At 45.6% G+C, this 18,680-nt stretch overlaps 1 protein-coding gene across 1 annotated transcript in view; it reads left to right on the plus strand.

Moving 5' to 3' along the window:
- Positions 1-5,547: 5,547 nt before the first annotated feature.
- LOC311225807 (extracellular calcium-sensing receptor-like) overlaps positions 5,548-18,680 on the plus strand; it is a gene marked incomplete at its 3' end in the record, with an annotated part of 67,331 nt that continues 54,198 nt past the window's right edge. The window contains exons 1-2 of the mRNA XM_084311201.1: positions 5,548-5,639; positions 6,619-6,928. Of these exons, the coding sequence (XP_084167327.1) occupies positions 6,644-6,928 (285 nt within the window). The 5' untranslated portion in view covers positions 5,548-5,639; positions 6,619-6,643. The remainder of the gene's footprint in view (positions 5,640-6,618; positions 6,929-18,680) is intronic.

Here is an 18,680-nt window from a genome sequence, read left to right on the forward strand (position 1 = left end):
TACCTCATCCCATTTCTGCTCTGCACTATATAGTATATTGTATATTCGTATATTGCATAGTATATTGTATGGTAACTCAGTTACTGCAATCCTGCATTGAACATTGTACATATGTACATACTGAACACTTGTGTCTACGTACGTGACTTCTATTTTTTACTTTTACTTGCTATACTTATTTTATTTCATACTTATCTTTTGTCTAGCACAGTCTCTGGAGCGTAACAGAAAGAAGCATTTTGTATAAAAGTATTCTGTACTTCTGTATGACAACTATTAAAGAAACTTGAACTTGAACTTGAAACTTGCATCTTCTAACTACACACCATCAAGACCCCTACACTCTGTATCTTCTAACTACACCCCCTCAAGACCCCTACGCTCTGCATCTTCTAACTACAAGACCCCTACACTCTGCATCTTCTAACTACACTCCCTCAAGACCCCTACGCGCTGCATCTTCTAACTACACACCCTCAAGACCCCTAGGCTCTGCATCTTCTAACTACACACCCTCAAGACCCCTACGCTCTGCATTTTCTATACACACCCTCAAGACCCGTACGCTCTACATCTTCTAACTACACACCCTCAAGACCCCTATGCTCTGCATCTTCTAACTATGCACACTCAAGACCCCTATGCTCTGCATCTTATAACTACACACCCTCAAGACCCCTACTCTCTGCATCTTCTAACTACACTCCCTCAAGACCCGTACGCTCTACATCTTCTAACTACACACCCTCAAGACCCCTATGCTCTGCATCTTCTAACTACACACCCTCAAGACCCCTACGCTCTGCATCTTCTAACTACACACCCTCAAGACCCCTACGCTCTGCATATTATAACTACACACCCTCAAGACCCCTACGCTCTGCATCCTCTAACTACAAGACCCCTATGCTCTGCATCTTCTAACTACACTCCCTCAAGACCCCTACGCTCTGCATCTTCTAACTACACACCCTCAAGACGCCTACGCTCTGCATCTTCTAACTACACACCCTCAAGACCCCTACGCTCTGCATCTTCTAACTACACTCCCTCAAGACCCCTATGCTCTGCATCTTCTAACTACACTCCCTCAAGACCCCTACGCTCTGCATCTTCTAACTACACTCCCTCAAGACCCATACGCTCTGCATCTTCTAACTACACACCCTCAAGTCCCCTACGCTCTGCATCTTCGAACTACACACCCTCAAGACCCCTACGCTCTGCATCTTCTAACTACACTCCCTCAAGACCCGTACGCTCTACATCTTCTAACTACACACCCTCAAGACCCCTATGCTCTGCATCTTCTAACTACACACCCTCAAGACCCCTACGCTCTGCATCTTCTAACTACACACCCTCAAGACCCCTACGCTCTGCATATTATAACTACACACCCTCAAGACCCCTACGCTCTGCATCCTCTAACTACAAGACCCCTACACTCTGCATCTTCTAACTACACTCCCTCAAGACCCCTACGCTCTGCATCTTCTAACTACACACCCTCAAGACGCCTACGCTCTGCATCTTCTAACTACACACCCTCAAGACCCCTACGCTCTGCATCTTCTAACTACACACCCTCAAGACGCCTACGCTCTGCATCTTCTAACTACACACCCTCAAGACCCCTACGCTCTGCATCTTCTAACTACACTCCCTCAAGACCCCTACGCTCTGCATCTTCTAACTACACTCCCTCAAGACCCCTACGCTCTGCATCTTCTAACTACACACCCTCAAGTCCCCTACGCTCTGCATCTTCGAACTACACACCCTCAAGACCCCTACGCTCTGCATCTTCTAACTACACACCCTCAAGACCCCTATGCTCTGCATCTTCTAACTACACTCCCTCAAGACCCCTACACTCTGCATCTTCTAACTACACTCCTTCAAGACCCCACTTGTAAACCAATTTCGATAAAAGAGATATATAAATGCACCATTTACCATTTATCTGTGAGACGCTTGGTTTAAAAGTGTCAGCTTAATGACTAAATTGTAGTTAGGCGTTCACTTACAGGGAAAGTAAAATATAGCCCAAACCACCATAGCACTGTTCTTTTCCTACTCATGTTGTCTCTATCCTTTCCCCTCCAACCAGCACACATGGGGACACAATTAGTGAAGTGAATAGGTCATACTGTGGCCTAAGGCGGCAAAACATACACTACTAGGATTCTCTCTCCCCACACACACACACACACACACACACACACACACACGCACACACACACACACACACACACACACACACACAACCACACGCAGAGGAGTCCTGTGTTGCATAGCCTGCAGGGTTCATCCTCATAATGATATGCACCGGAGAAACCTAATGACTCATTAATTCCACCCAATTAAAACTGTTTATGGTTCACGGCTGATTCAGGTTGAGCTAGTGTAGTATCTTGATTTAGATACAAGGTTCTATGTACTTGCGTTGGTGTCAACCCACCTCTACCCTTCTTGGTAGAAATGGGGGTCCAGACATGCGCTCCTGAATTGTGGTAGTTTATTAACAGAAGCAGACGATGGCTGCTTGGTAAAAACTCTTGCAGTTGATCAAAAACACTGAATGGTTACAATAACTCAAGGTTTGCATTGGATCTCCAGACTACTGTTACAAGAATGTTCCTTGGTATTTGTCAATACCGTCGTCCGTGATCTCTGTCTCTGTATAGCGGCGTGGATATGAAGAGTGGTTGAGGCTTTGTTCAAAATCTTCTTCTGCATCTCATTCGTCTCCTTCATTCATCTGCTCCATAGTCCTGGGGCCACAGTTTATAAAGGCCCAGGTTGCAGGGTGATGACATCACAGAAAGTGACATCACAACCAGTTTTCCTCCAATCTCCAAACAGCTTATTTTGAATTTGAAATGTAGGCGTGACTTACCATTAACGGCTCTGCTTAAGACAGTATTTCTTTCCAAATCATTTTAAGGCCTAAATCATTGTTACTATTACAGTTGCCAAACCTGATACATAGATATTAATGAATGTCTTTCAGACATAAATTGTTACCAGAATATACCAGATTACAACATAATGTTTAAAAGTCTTTGTTCTCACTTCATGGTATACAAGCATTTTTTACTTACTCCAGTTCTTCACCTAGATTTCTTAAAACAGAGTTTATATTAACTGATACTAGTTTAACAAATAGCAATGAGTACTCAACTCAAACATCAGTTCAATCATATCAAAAGACAAAATAAACAAATCATGTCATTTTTCATCAAAAGGTTTATCTTTGAAGTAACCGTGGACTTAGTGAACTTTGACTAATATTACACCACATAGTGTGTATTGTTTGTACCTTTCATACACTTTGAAGATTTATTACTTTAAGTTTTTTCCTAAAAGACTTATTCAATCAGCCGCTCAAACCATGTTTTATTTCATGATTAGATTTTGAATGATTTTCGAGAGCAGACTATCTGCTCACACAACGCTGTGTTGATATGGCTGTTATCACATATGCATGTGATTTGAATGTTAACACCTTTATCGGCCGATTCATTGTTTTGAGTCTTCGGGGGTGAATTACATCTCTTGGTTCCTTTCTGTGTATTCCTTTGAAACTCCCTGAGGTGTGTGGCCTGCAGGAAAATTCCGTGGGTCACCTTTTGTTCCAGAACCGGTTGCTAGGTAACCAGGCTCTTGGCAAACTGTGACCTCCGGCTACATCTCCACACTATTGTTCTCTAAGGGGTCACAGGTCTGTATGCAAAGTTAGTGTCTTTGTAATGATTTTCTGGCCAAATTACCTAAGGATCTAAGTTGACGACTTTATCTTGGGGTCCAAAATGAAAGTTAACACTGATTACTTAAGAACAAGTATAATTTGAACACAGGCAAATTATACGACACTCGTTTTTTGATTTTTGACAGGAGCTTCGAATTGAAATAGCGGTGTGTCATGTTATATTGAGAACACTGCAAGGAGGGAGACGTGTGTACTGTACTTCAGTCTGGCAACCGAGCCGTCTCCATCTGCCACAACACACAGTGTTAATTGTTGTTAATCTCTTTTGTCACATACAGTCCTTAGGGAGCGTTCGTCTCTCTCTCTCACACATGCACACACACACTCTCTCCCCCTCTCGCTCTCTCTCTCGCTCTCTCTCTCTCTCTCTCTCTCTCTCTCTCTCTCTCTCTCTCTCTCTCTCTCTCTCTCTCTCACACACATACTCTCTCTCCCGCTCTCTCTTTCTCTCTCTCTTTTTCTCTTACACACACTCTCTCTCCCTCTCTCTCTCTTTCTCTCTCTCACACACACACATACTCTCTTTATCTCTCTTTTTCTCTCTCACACACACACATACTCTCTCTCCCTCTCGCTCTCTCTCCCTCTCTCTCTCTCTCTTTCTCTCTCTCTCTCTTTCTCTCTCATACACTATACGTACTCTCGCTCTCTCTCTCTCTCTTTCCCTATTAGCAGGTATCTCTGCAGTGGGTTGAAGAGGGAGTCAGCCCACATCCTCTTCACATCGCTGAAGGATGAGCGATTAGGCCCACTCAGGCATGACATTGGCTCCCCCCCCCCCCTCCTTGTCTCTCGCCATTATGGTCAAATGTTCATTCCACTTTTCTTGTTATTGCCATTACCTGCCCAGGAAACAATGGTCTTGATCAGAGACACCAGGGAGATGAGACCTATTTGCCAGTTGACGTGAAGCAGGTAGCAGATATAAACGCCTCATTTGACCTCGAGGAGGGCTGCGTGATGGTGATTGCTGAAGGCTCAGGGGTGTTTCTTTTTGACTGCTTGTTAAGTGATGGGAGCAGGAGTGTATTTGAAGATGTGAGAAGAGTTTGTTATGTAGGTTATTCTCTAATATATCGCAACTTGTTTCAACTATTTGGTCAATGGACACATAATTGACTTTACTGCGTATAGTTACTAATCGATTGACATCATTGAAATGATTGGGTTTAGTTTCTAATTGATTGACATCATTGAAATTATTGAGTATAGTTTCTAATTGATTGACATCATTGAAATTATCTGGTATAGTTTCTAATTGATTGTCATTGAAATTATTGGGTATAGTTTATAATTGATTGACATAATTTAATGATCGGGTAAAGTTGCTAACTGATTGACATAATTTAAATCATTGAGTATAGTTTCTAATTGATTGACATCATTGAAATTATTGGGTATAGTTTATAATTGATTGACATAATTGTAACCTGCTCCAGTCCCCGCTCTATTGTCCTAATTTTCCCCAGGATATAGCGTTAGGTACAGAGACGATAACAAGTGTTTACTCCACTGTTTTATTTTTCTTTATGGGTTACTGGTAGCTCAGAGAGAGAATGTATCCGATTAGGGTGAGATCAGCAGGGTTCAAACCTTCAGGGTCAGACGTCCTGGCTTTGGGTCTCCTTTGTTGTGGCCTCTTTCCCCTAACATCCACCCAGGCACCAGGCCAGGCGCCAGGCCAGGTGCCGAGCACGGCGCCAAGCCCAGCCCAGCAGTGTGATCTGATACCAGGCTCCGTGTCACTGCCTGTGCTACGGAGGGATGGAGATATCACCCTGGGAGGCCTCTTCTCTCTCCACGACACCGTGGTGGAACCCGACCCCTCCTTCACCTCCCTCCCCCTGGCCGCACGCTGCACCGGGTAAGTCGATCTTAAGTCTTTCACCTCACGTACAGTAGCTACGTCGCAAACTCGTCTTTGAACTTAAATGCACCTAAATAGGGTAGGCTATAGAATCAATCAATAACTGAACAACGACTAACCTTCTTACTGTCTTCTACTATCATGCACTCTTCCACTAATTAATCTTCCTTGTCTATATTACTACCTACTATAATAATATGTTTTTTTTAGTACTATGCACTCAACACTGTAGCACCCAAGTTTCAACACTGTTTGATGAACATTGTTACTCAGCTGAAGGAGAGTTATACCCTTCCTGCTGACTTGTCGTACAGAACTTGTACAAGTCGCTTTGGATAAAAGCGTTCAGCTAAATGACTAAACGACTAAATGTAAATGTAAAATAACGGCTTGAGTGTTAAGATAAGATATTCCTTTATTGATCCCCTTGGGGAAATCCAGCCATCATAGCAGCATGGGGGAGGGGGAGCGGAGGTACAGGTAGTAAAAACAAGCAGTGTAAACAATATAACAAGTCAATATAATTAACTATCTAACTAACTGAAATATACAGTATTAACAGTATCACAGTATCACATAAGGTGCAGTATGCATAAGGTAGTGTTGTTGTCCTTTTTAGGTTCCTAGTAGTTGTAGTTGGATGTCTGGCAGCAGTCCCTGCCCACTGTTGTGGAGCCTGATGGCCGCTGGTATGAAGTACTGTCCTAGGCGGTTAGTTGAGTGTTGGGGGGGGTATGAGTCTGTGACTGAACGTGCTTCTCATCTTGACTAGCTCGTCGTAGAGGGGGTGGGAGGGATTCTCCAGGATAGCAGCCAGCTTCCTTCTCATCCCCCTCTCTGCCACCACCTCTAGTCTGACCAGCTCGACGACTCCCACCACGGAGCTAGCCTTCCTCACCAGCTTGTTCAGTTTGTTGGTGTCTATCGTTGCCCTGAACCACTGAGCCTCTCTCACCCGTCGACTCCGCTCTTCCAGGTTTAACCTCCGGACGTTCCGCTGGATGCAGACCATGATCTTTGCCGTGGAGGAGATCAATCGGGAGGGCAGACTCCTGCCCAACATCACGCTGGGCTATAAGATCTACGACTCGTGCAGCGCGCCCTTCCACGCCCTGAGGGCCGCCGTGGAGCTCATGGCGGCCGAGGGGGAGGATTCAGGGGCAGAGGGGGAGAGGAGAGGCGAAGCGGGCTCCTGTGACGGGACGGTGCCGGTGGTGATAGGCGACGGAGGCTCCACGCAATCTCTGGTGGTGGCTCGCTTCCTGGGAGTCTTCCACGTGGCACAGGTGAGACGGTCGTATAGCCGCTAGATGAGTTTCTTTGTTTACTAACGCCGCTAGAAGATTTATTTTTAAATGTAACCTTTATTTAACCAGGCAGATTAAGAACAAATTCTTATTTTCAGTGACGGCCTGGCGAGAGGACAAAAGGTCCCCTCGAAGGGTAACACGATACATACAGGTGCATCTCGATCAATTAGAATATCGAGGAAAAGTTCATCTATTTCAGTAATTCAATTCAAAAAGTGAAAATCATATATTATATAGATTCATTACACACAGAGTGAAATATTAGACACACATGAGACCAATAAAAAAAAGATACATATATTACAGAAATGTCGGCCTACTGAAAATGATATGCACTCAGTACTTGGTCGGGGCTCCTCTTGCATGAATCAATGCGGCGTGGCGTGTAGGCAACCTATATGTCCTGAACATTATGATTTATTGAGATGCACCTGTACATGAAGCAGAACTGTCAGATGACACTGGGCGACAGTTGCAGGTGGGTAATGTATAGAGAGGAGAAGGGGAATCAACATGTACAATAGTCAGCTAGGGACTGCTGCTGTTTCTGCTTAAACACATGCGACGACGGAAGTGATGAAAGTTTAAGGGAGTTTTAGAGAGAGTTCCGGTCATTTGCTGCAGCAAAACAAAAGGAATTCTGGCCAAAGACAGTGCAAAGATAGATGGAGTAATGAGATCACTGCACCTCAGGTGGTAGTTGTTATGGGAAAGGTGCGGGAGGCTGGAGAGGTATTGAGGTGTCTTTCCTAGAAGAGTTAATAGAAGCCAGTGATGAGGTCGCCTGGTGTGGAGGGAGGACTCTATCAATTGCAGGGAATGCGATGATCAGTGTGAACAATATGTTATGTCGTAGTAAGAACGAGGAATGGACACTTTAGTACTAGCGTCTTACTTTATTCACATCCATACCGAGAGCTGCCTTGCTCAGTCATGCACTCTACTTTGTGTGTCGTGCAGGAGCACACCCAACCAGGTGTAACACATACTCTATTTTAGAGCTCCGCCTACAGACCTAATGGAGAACACCACATATCCTTCTCAATAAGACGGCACTTACAGGGCTGGTTATAACTGTAACATAGAATCCATTAAGGCTAAACAGTAAAGAACATTTCAAAGTGTGTAGGCTACTCTTACCTTTCTTAAGTTATAACTAACATAGAGTCCATTAAGGCTAAGCAGTAAAAAGAACATTTACTCTACCTTTCTTATTCCGGCCTATGAAAAACAGAATAAACATGTGTATACATATTTCAATTCTATGCATTACTAGCATTCAAGTCTGCCACAATTATAATGAACCAGAACTGTTAACTCTTTCACCTTTCAGCATTACCAACATCAATATTACATAACACTTTTCTCAGTGGCTCATCACAAAGTCCTGAGTCCACACAGGTGCTCGTCTCGACCTGGCCTGTCTTACAGGTTCTGTGTGTGTGTCAGAAGGTGGCACTGTTGTAATGTCACCGTCCAAAGGCGACCCCTCACCGTCCCCCTCTCCTCTCCAAAGAGAGACCGGTGCCAGATGGGAAACATTCCAACAGCGTCCATCAGACAGCATGTAGGTGTGCGGTCCTTTCTGTCCCACCACCTTGAGTGGTTTGGAGAACTTGCACTGAGTCTTAGGCAGAATGCCAGGTTTCTTAACCCGAACGCATGAGCCACATGGGAATGACACACTCTTCGCACCTCGCCTTTGATCCGTGTACACCTTGCTTCTGTCCTGTTGCACGGCTACTCTGGCGGCTATGTCCTCCGACGAGTGTGGTGTGGCTTGTGGAATCTGAAATCCAGCCACATGGAGTTTGGTGCGCATAGGCCTACCATGCAACAGTTCTGCTGGTGAGCCTGTAAGAAGGCCTGTAAGAAGTCTGTTGTAAACTCCTTCCATTGCTTGCCTTCCAGCGAGGCCGTCTGCAAACTGTCTTTCAAACTGCGGTTAAAGCGTTCTATTTCACCATTTGCACGTGTATAATACACAGATGACTTCCTGTGCACTATGCCCCTGTCTTGGAGAAACGCCTCAAACTTCTGAGACACAAACTGAGAGCCATTGTCAGAGACGAGCTCTTTCGGGTTGCCCTCTCTACTGAAAACTGTAGATAGGAATATTGTCACAGTCCGTGATGTAACCTGTGGCACAAAAGCTATCTCAGGCCACTTACTGTATAGTCTATTAGTGTGATTGCAAAGCGACAGTCCAGGGGCGCTTTATCAAAGGGCCCCACCTAGGGTGACCAGATCCCAATAAACCAAATGTGGGACAAATGGTATGTTTGTGAGGGACATTGTGGGACCCCCTCCCCAGCGCAGCCCCCCCCCCCCCCCCCCCGTTTTTTGGTGGACTGTCTGTCCCCTCCATCAAGGCTCATCCGCCACTGTCCTCATTAAAATGACCACAAGCCTAATATGTTTTGCCCTTATTCATTTATTTTATTATGTTAAGTACTCAAAATAAATAAAATTACCACCCAGACTTACAATCACTTATGATTATAGGTCTGGACCCCCAGTCTTATCACACGCACGCACGCGCACGCACACACGCACGCACACACACACACACACACACACACACACACACACACACACACACACACACACACACACACACACACACACACACACACACACACACACACACACACACACACACACACACACACACACACTCTCTCTTAGCTGTCCATCGTGTTCGATGATGACGCTTGCTCCAGGGATGGGGTGAGAGGGGGGGGGGGGGGGGGGGGGGGTAGCGACGCTGCCGCTGGTGCCACTTCTCGTGGGCGTTGAGTCCGATCCTTGAGCCGCACACCCGTCCACAGATGGCGCAAGGGAAGCCAGATACCTGGGGGATGCCAGCCGTTGCGTGCGCCTCTCAGATCTTCGGTCTTGGTTCGTTTGGTGTATTTGGGAAATTGCAGTGGCACAAGTGACTTGCCAGGCTGATCTGTCGAGTGCCAGAGTTTCATGCTGCGTGATGTTTGCACACTTTAGGAGGTCCCTGGTGTAGTCCTTAAAGCGTCTCTTTTGGCCTCCAGCAGCCCGCTTTGCTCCTCTCAGTTGGCCATAGAGGACTTGGCGGGGCAGGCGGTGGTCAGGCATACGTATGGTGTGCCCTATCCAACGAAGATGTTTTTTGGCCACAGCTGCGGCCATACAGATTGAGTTGGTGTTGTTGAGGATGTCTGTGTGCGGGACTCGATCTTCCCAGGTCAGGCCCAGGATCCTTTGGAAGCAACGGATGTGGAAAGCGTCCAGGTTGGTGATGTGCCGGCGGTATGGGGTCCAGGATTCTGCTCCATAGAGCAGAGTGGAGAGACATACTGCGTTGTAAACGGCAACCTTGGTGCTGATCTTCAGGTTTCGGTTTTCAAAAACCCTGCTGCGTAGGCGTCCAAAGGATGATGCCGCTTTATTGATACGTGTGTGTATCTCCGCGTCAAGGGAGCAGCATGAGGACAGAGTGGAGCCGAGGTAGGTGAAATTATCCACTGTTTTGAGTGGAACACCGTTTATGTGAAAACTGGGAGGTGTAGAGGTTCGGGAAGTGAGTTGGGACATGACTTCGGTTTTTTGTATGTTGACCTGGAGACCAAAGGATTGGTACAGGCTGGATATGGTGTCGAGAGCATGCTGCATAGACTCTGGACTGTGAGCTAAGATGGCACAGTCATCAGCGTACTGTAGCTCACATACTTGGCAGGATTTTGTCTTTGTGTGTGCCTGGAGCCGGCGGATGTTGAAGAGACTACCATCAAGGCGGTATTCCACATGGACACCGTCTTCATGTCCCATGGCTCGGCGGAAGAGGCAGGTGACGGCAGAGAGGAGGAGATTAAAGAGCACCGGAGCCAAGACACAGCCCTGCTTCACCCCAACATTAACCTTAAAGGATTCTGACTGGAGTTCACCCGTCTGGACTCTGGCTTGCATCCCGTAATGCAGCTGCTGAAGGATGGAGAGAAACTTGGGTGGTACCCCAAGTTTGTTGAGGTGTTTCCAGAGCAGCTCACGGCTGATGGTGTCGAAGGCTTTGCTTAGGTCTATGAAGGCTATGTAAAGATCCTTGCGATGCTCTCTGCTCTTCTCTAGCAGCTGCCTCAGGACAAAGACCATGTCGATGGTGGATCTGGTCTTCCGAAAGCCACATTGAGTTTCCGGAAGCGCAGCACACACACACACACACACACACACACACACACACACACACACACACACACACACACACACACACACACACACACACACACGCACACACACACACACACACACACACACACACACACACACACACACACACACACACACACACACACACACACACACACACACACACACACATAATGACCACCCAGACTATGCATAATAATTACCACCCTCACAACACTTTTTCACTCTCACACAATGAGGAGCCTCCGAGCCAGGACCAGCAGACTAAAAGACAGCTTCATACACCAGGCTCTCAGGAAGCTCAACTCTCTCCCAGCTCTCCCCTCCTCTACTCTGCCACCACAGAACCTGGACTAAGAACATCCCCCCCACTGACACACACACACACACACACACACACCCAGCCCCCCCCCCCTCCCTTACCTACCTCCACATAATCTGGACTCCTCTCTTACTCTGCCCCCCACAGTCTCTGGACTACCCCTCTGCCACTTTACTGCCATTATTTAGTTTATTTATTTAGTGTACATCATATATTAGTTTACTGCCATATCCATCATCTCACTGCCACTTTACTGCCATTATTGTATTATTGTATTTTACTGCCATTATTCATTATTCATACTTACTATGTACCATCTACCATGCTGCTAAAAGTTCTCGTTTACCTCTATATTTACATTCACTCATACATTAACTTTTTTTTAGCTACTGTCTACATTGTATATAGTCCTGTAATACTGTCCATATGTTACTTTATGTTTATAGTATACTATATATGTTACTTTATGTTTATATTAGATTGTGTTCTTTATATATACACTGTGGGAAGGGGGAAATGCTATTTCATTTCTCTGTATGTCTTGCACATTACGAGAGGTGACAATAAAGCTGACTTTGACTTTTGACTAACAAAAGTAACTCACCAAAACAACTCACAAGTCCAGGGATTCACACTGGCACTGCAGTGATGAGAGCAGGAACAGTAATGGCACAATAATAAAGAATATGATTATCTTCCACCTGCACTGATTTGTACAGGGGGTGGTTACCGGTTACACAAACGGCTACTCGCATCTTTTTTATTGTTATTATTCATTTTCAATCTAAACCGTTTGGAATTGTTTTCCCCTTTTCAAATTTGGACCAAGCGGTCTTCTCCGTTAGCGTGGATGACAACCAATCATGCGGGACATGGTCTCAATTTGCGTGACGCGTGAAAAGAGACAGACATGCTGTACAATCACGCGCAATGCGTGACGTCTGGCCACCCTAGCCCCACCACATCAATTGCCAGTTTCTCCCAAGCCCCAGTAGGATAGGGCACAGGCTGCAGTGGAGAGGTGCGTGTGACTGCTGACTTGTCATGTGACTGGCATGTGTTGCATGCTTTGATAGCCGACTCAACCTGGGCATCCATGCCAGGCCACCAGTATACTTCTCTGAGTCTCTGTTTTGTCCTCACGATTCCCTGGTGAGTGTCGTGAGCCAGGGAGATCAGTTTGGGCTGTAGACTCTCTGGGACGAGCAGTCTATATGTGCCTCGCACGACACAGTCATCCTGTAGAGAGAGTTTGTTCTGTAGTTTGAAGAACATCCGTTGGTCCGGGCCTAGATCCTTTTCGGATTTAGGCCATCTGGAGGTGAGTATCTCATGTAGTTTCAGTTGCACCGGGCAGGCAGTGAATGCAGCTTTGAACTTCGGCGCCGTGATAGCTGAGAGATTAGAGACAATGGCTACCACTTCCACGTCCTCCTCCTGGCTAGGTTCTGAGCCGGGTAGTGGGAGACGGGACAGGCAGTCCGCAGTGACGTTTTCTCTGCCGGGCTTGTACTGAATGTCATAGCAGAATGACATTAGCCTAGCGGACCACCTGGCTACGCGCATGCCCGCTCTACCTTGACCTTTTGAAGAGAGCAGTGTGGTCAGGGGACTGTGATCTGTCCGTAGTGTGAATTGTCTTCCCCACAGGTATGTTCTCCACTTTTCCGTTGCCCACACACAGCCCAGCGCCTCTTTTTCCACAGTAGAATATTTTCTCTCTGCCTTTCTGAGGCGTCCGGATGCATCTGGGTGAGGACGGCGCCCAGACCGTAGTCTGATGCGTCTGTAGTGACGACCGTGGGTAGCTCAGGGTCAAAGAGTGAGAGTGCAGGGCTATGAGTCCTTTAACTGCCTCAAAACTCTGCTGAGCCTCAGGAGTCCAGTCGAATGTTGCTGACCCTCGGAGCAGCGCTTGCAGCGGCTCCACGACAACGGCGTAGTCTGGGATGAATTTTGAATACCACCCTGTGAGCCCCAGGAATTACCTCAGCCTGATGAGATATGTAGGTGGGGGTAACTCAGACACAGCAGCAGCGTGAGATGCATCAGGTTGTAGTCCCTTTGCTGACACTGTGTGCCCCAGGAAAGTCAGCTCTGTTTTCCTGACGTGGCCCTTGGAGTAGTTGAGCTTGAGCCCCGCGTTGTCTATGCTTCACAGCACCGCAGTCAGGTTCCTGTTGTGCTCCTCCACTGATGTGCCTGTGACAATGATGTCATCGAGATAGCACTGGACCCCCGACAGACTTTTGAAAATTATTGACATCATTCGTTGGAAGCAGCTGGGTGCCGACGCCAGTCCGTACGGCACTCTCTTAAAGCGAAACAGTCCATCATGCGTAATGAATGTCATCAAGCTACGTCTGTCCTTGTGTAGTGTAACCTGGTGATAAGCACTCTGAAGGTCTTGTAGTACTTTCCCGAGCTAATTTGTTCTGATTTAATCAGAACCTAATATCTAATCTGCTCTACGTTGTGTTTCCAACCTTTAAAGCCCTGGAAAGTACTTTAAACAAAGACTTGGGGTCTTTGTTATGACGACCAGCGGTACAGCAGGAGAAAGGAGGAGGAGAGGGTAGTTAACAGCAGCTGTTTAATCAAAGTTAAGAGTGTATACAAATTACAATAAAGAACACTATAAAAGATTCAAGGTACCGGAGCACTATGCCGCTCGTCCTTCTAAGAAATCAGATTAAAGAATGATAGTTGATAGGTTGTTGATGATCTTTGTTGTCTGGCTGACAAACAAAGAGAAAAGTCTGTTCTCTCTCCACAATGATGTTCTTTGTTCTGCTCCTCTGCTTCCGCCGTCGTCGTCGCTGTGTGAAGAGATGGGTGTGGTCTCTTCGGTGGTTTGGTTTTTCAGAGAGTCCTCTTTTCCCTCGTCACCACACCCCAGCTTATATCCAAAAACCTAGAGTCCCTGAGTGACGTCACCAACATGACATCAGATATTTTCCTCCAATCCCAGGCCTGCTAAGTTTGGATTTGAAATAGGGGGTTGTCCTTAATAGGTCAACCCCCCTCTACTTTGTTTAAGCCCAGAGAATAGTTTCACTGTATATTTAACATAATACTTTGGTTGGTGAACCCCAAGATATATATATATTCGAATTGAGATTGATTACATAAACAGAGATATCATAATTGAACAGTTTATCTTGATGCTAAATGAGACTCATAAACATTGCATATTTCATATCATTCGACTCAGGATGGTTACCACAATATAACAGGCATTTGCAGTTATTTCACATTGAGGGTAAACCTCCTAACTCAGTAAGACACCTTTAAGTTATTTTCCAATGTAGATTCAGAACATGGCCTAATTTCAAACTCTGTTTCCCCGTCATAAACCTGGCATACATTATATCATTCGATTTAAGATTAGGTCCACAATAAAACACGATTTCCTATAATTCATATTAAATTAATCCAAGTATACCAATAGTCATTTAAACATGTACTTTGTTACAGAGAATGGAGAAGCTTGCTCCTCCTCCTAACAGCTGCAGGACCTGGGGCCCAAGGTGTCGGTTTCCTGTCCTATAATCAGTCACAGAACCCGTTTAACAACCTTTATCTCGTGTTTTGCAGCTGCCAGGGGACTGTATGCAAACGACCTCCTGTGGTGCTTCCCCGGTCTCTGTTACAACACACACACTCTAATCTTGTCTCTCAGGCCACATATTTGAACACCAGTTTCAGACCTTTTCTAGTAGAAATAAAAGATTCAATGAGGTTTAGGATTTATGTATCAAAACTACTACAGTCTAATGTCGAAAACAGTGTTGCGCCCCTCAATTCTGTAAACAGTTCCTCCATGTGGGGTAGTGGAAACCCATCTATGACTACTGCCTTATTTGGCTCCCTCAGGTCTACACAGAGGCGTAATCCTGCGTCTTTCTTTGTAGTAACGACTATGGGTGAGATCCATTCAGATGCCTCTACAGGCTCGATTATGTCCTGCTCTACCAGTCTCTTTATCTCCTGGGATACAGCTGCTCTAACTGAGAATGGCAACCTACGTAGTGGTTGTTGTACAGGTCTGACTTCTGGACGCATTTTCACCCGATGTGTGAATGCCTTGCACACCCAAGTGTATTTTCCTCAACACTGGTTGCAACTGAATTTGTCTGGTTGCACTGAGCTGACGTGACCTTGCCGTCTAGTATCTGCATCTGTAACGCAGTAAACAGGTCCCTCCATAACACTGGAGACCCATTTTGCACAATGTAAATATCTGTGTCAGTGCAGCGGTCACCAAAAGCTACGCTAGCCTTCAAGCATCCATGGACGGGGATTGCATTACCTCCGTAGCTGACAAGACTTAGCTTCGGTGTTGTAAGAGATGCGTTAGGGAATAATTGCATGTAACTCGCTCTGGGCAAAATAGACACAGCTAAACCTGTATCTAGCATGAGCTCAATGTCCTGACCGTCTCATTCATTTGTGCTAACCTGAACTGTACACACTATCTTTTCAACAGAGCGTGCACCATCTACCATGCACAATACAGTCACTTCAGGTACAGTCTCAGACTCGGTTACCTCACTCACTCTGTTAGAACCCCGACAAACTTTTGAAAAATGTCCCTTCTTTTTACATGTGTTGCACAGTGCATCCCTAGCAAGGCATCCATCAAAGCTGGCGATGTGTTGAGGAGAGCCACATCTGTAACATGTCTTACCCTGCATTGACTGCGTAGGCAAGGGTTGCGGTGACGCATTCAAATTACCCCGCTGTCACCTGTACTGTCGCAAGCGTGAGAACTGGACCACCTCTACCGTGCTCTCCGGCTGTCCATGAAGCATGACTTTGGCCTCCGACACCGCAGTTTCAATCTGACCAGCGATCATTACAGCCTTTGTCAGTGGAACTTCCAGTAGTAGCTCCCTGATGCGTGCTGAGTTGTTTTTTTCGACCAGCTGGTCCCGGATCATTTCCTCTTCCATCACCCCGAACTCACAAGTTGTAGCTAGCTCTTTTAGAAAGGCAACGTACTGGTCCGTGCTCTCGCCATTGCGTTGGCTACGTTGGCGAAATTATTATTATTTTTTAAACAAACACATAAACAAACATGACAACACACGATTAGATATACAAGCATTGTTAACAGTGCACATCAATTAAATCACTGTTTAGATAAATGTCTTATACAAGATATACCCCTAATGCCTGCTATCTATTCCCCTACACACATATGCTCTTGCTCGCATCCCCCACCCTGGACCCCCCAATGGATAATCCATCCATTATCATTCTCTCCTAACCAGACACTACCATTATATGCTAGCTTTTATTCTCTCCACCACTTCTAACCACATTGTCAATTTGGATTCATTGAGACCCAAAATTCTTGCTGTAGATATTTCTAGATAAATCACATAGAGATATGTAAGAATCCAGACCTTTCTGCAAATTTTTTCCGGTTGAAACCATTGTGATGCTATCAGTTGTTTAGCCACTGTAATACCAAATAAAACCAATCTCTTTAGCTGTATAGGTACTCTATACTCAAAAACATCATTCAGCAGTAATACAGAGGGGTGTACAGGTATATTCAGAATTAAGAGATTTGATAATTGCTGGGTCACTTCTTTCCAGAATATCTTAACTGGTGGGCAGTCCCAGTACATGTGCATAAATGTCCCCTCGTCCCCATTTGTACATAAGGAGCATTTGGAGTCTTGTTTAAGACCCATTCTGTTCAGTCTTATAGGAGTCAAGTATGTCCTATGAATATAGTTAAGATTGATTTGTTGATGGTCCGGGTTCCTTGATGCAAGTCGAACATTTGCCCAGGCTTCTTGCCAATCAAAATCTTTTTCCAGGTCTGGTATATCCCTCCTCCAAACAGAGTCTAGGTGGAGGGTTTCATACAAGGCCGTTAGTAATTGATGATAAAAATCTGATACAAAACCTCTCGATGTCTCTCTTTCATAGAAAAATGTGTGGTATCTGTGGTGTGCAATTGGTATCCTTAATGGAACACTGTGAGCCTTCAAACATAACAATAATTGTGCGTAAAAATAATATGTGGAACCGGTGAGATAAAATTTTATACTAGGGAAATCTTGTTAATTAATGCTTAACACCATTCCCAGAACTGTCACTCTCCTCTCTCGAATATCATGCAGTATCTGTCTCTAATCCTTTCAATCTCACCATTGTTACACTCTATCGCCCTCAAGGTCCGCTCGATCACTTCACAGATGAGCTGGACATGCTTCTAAGCTCCTTACCGGAAGATGGTACCCCTCTCCTTCTATTGGGCGACTTCAACCTGCCTGACTCATTTCAGTCAGTCATAGTGGTCTCCCTCCTACAATTGTTTGACCTGACTCCCACTGCCATGCCTCCCACCCACAAAGCAGGCAACTTTGGATCTCATATTTTCCCGTAACTCCAGCATCATTAACACCACAGTAACTCCCCTACATGTATCTGACCATTCCTTCATATTCTTCTCACTAACTCTCATGCTTAACCGAAAGGTCTTCACCCCAACTTAAACTGTAACTGAGGGGTACAATTCCCTGACTGTATTGAATAAGTATGGTATCATTAAACCACTACTGACTTATGTACATTACTACTGGCCATACAGTACACAGGTATATGAGATGAACACATCCACAATAACACGGTTTCACACAAATACTCGTTTAGAAGAATATTCATTAGCAGCACGAAGATTATCTTACATTACTTTACTTATCAAGATTGAGAATTGCGCTTGTAAGGCGAAGAATGTGCATGAATAGGTCAAGAGCGTAAGTCCATGAGCATATTACGCAGGAGATAATTAATACCACCTGTATCATAAGAATTATATATATGGTACACTAGTAGGGCAGCTGGAGATACTAATAGGGTCCCTCCGGTTGTAGGCCAGCAGGGGAGAGGATTTGTCGGTAGCGAAAGTCTGGGTCAACGAGGAATAAGGAGACTCCAGGTACAGGAGACAGTGCAATAATCTCTTGATCCGCAGACGAACAACAGCTATTCTCCGGTATGCAGTGCCGCATGGAAGAAAGCTAGCCAGCCTCAGGCGTCCTAGAGGCGGGCTCGACGTTGCTCCTCACAGGGTAAATCCCACACAATTGTGGGTGTAGACGATTCTCCGCTCCATCAGCTACAGGACCAAAGCAAATATAATCCAGCCGAAAAGGGCTCTGTAGTCGCCGGTGTAGGTTATCCAGTGTACATATCCACACGGTTCTC

This window comes from Notolepis coatsorum (genome assembly GCF_963971535.1).
Source record: "Notolepis coatsorum genome assembly, chromosome: 1".
In the NCBI taxonomy this organism is placed as follows: domain Eukaryota; kingdom Metazoa; phylum Chordata; class Actinopteri; order Aulopiformes; family Paralepididae; genus Notolepis; species Notolepis coatsorum.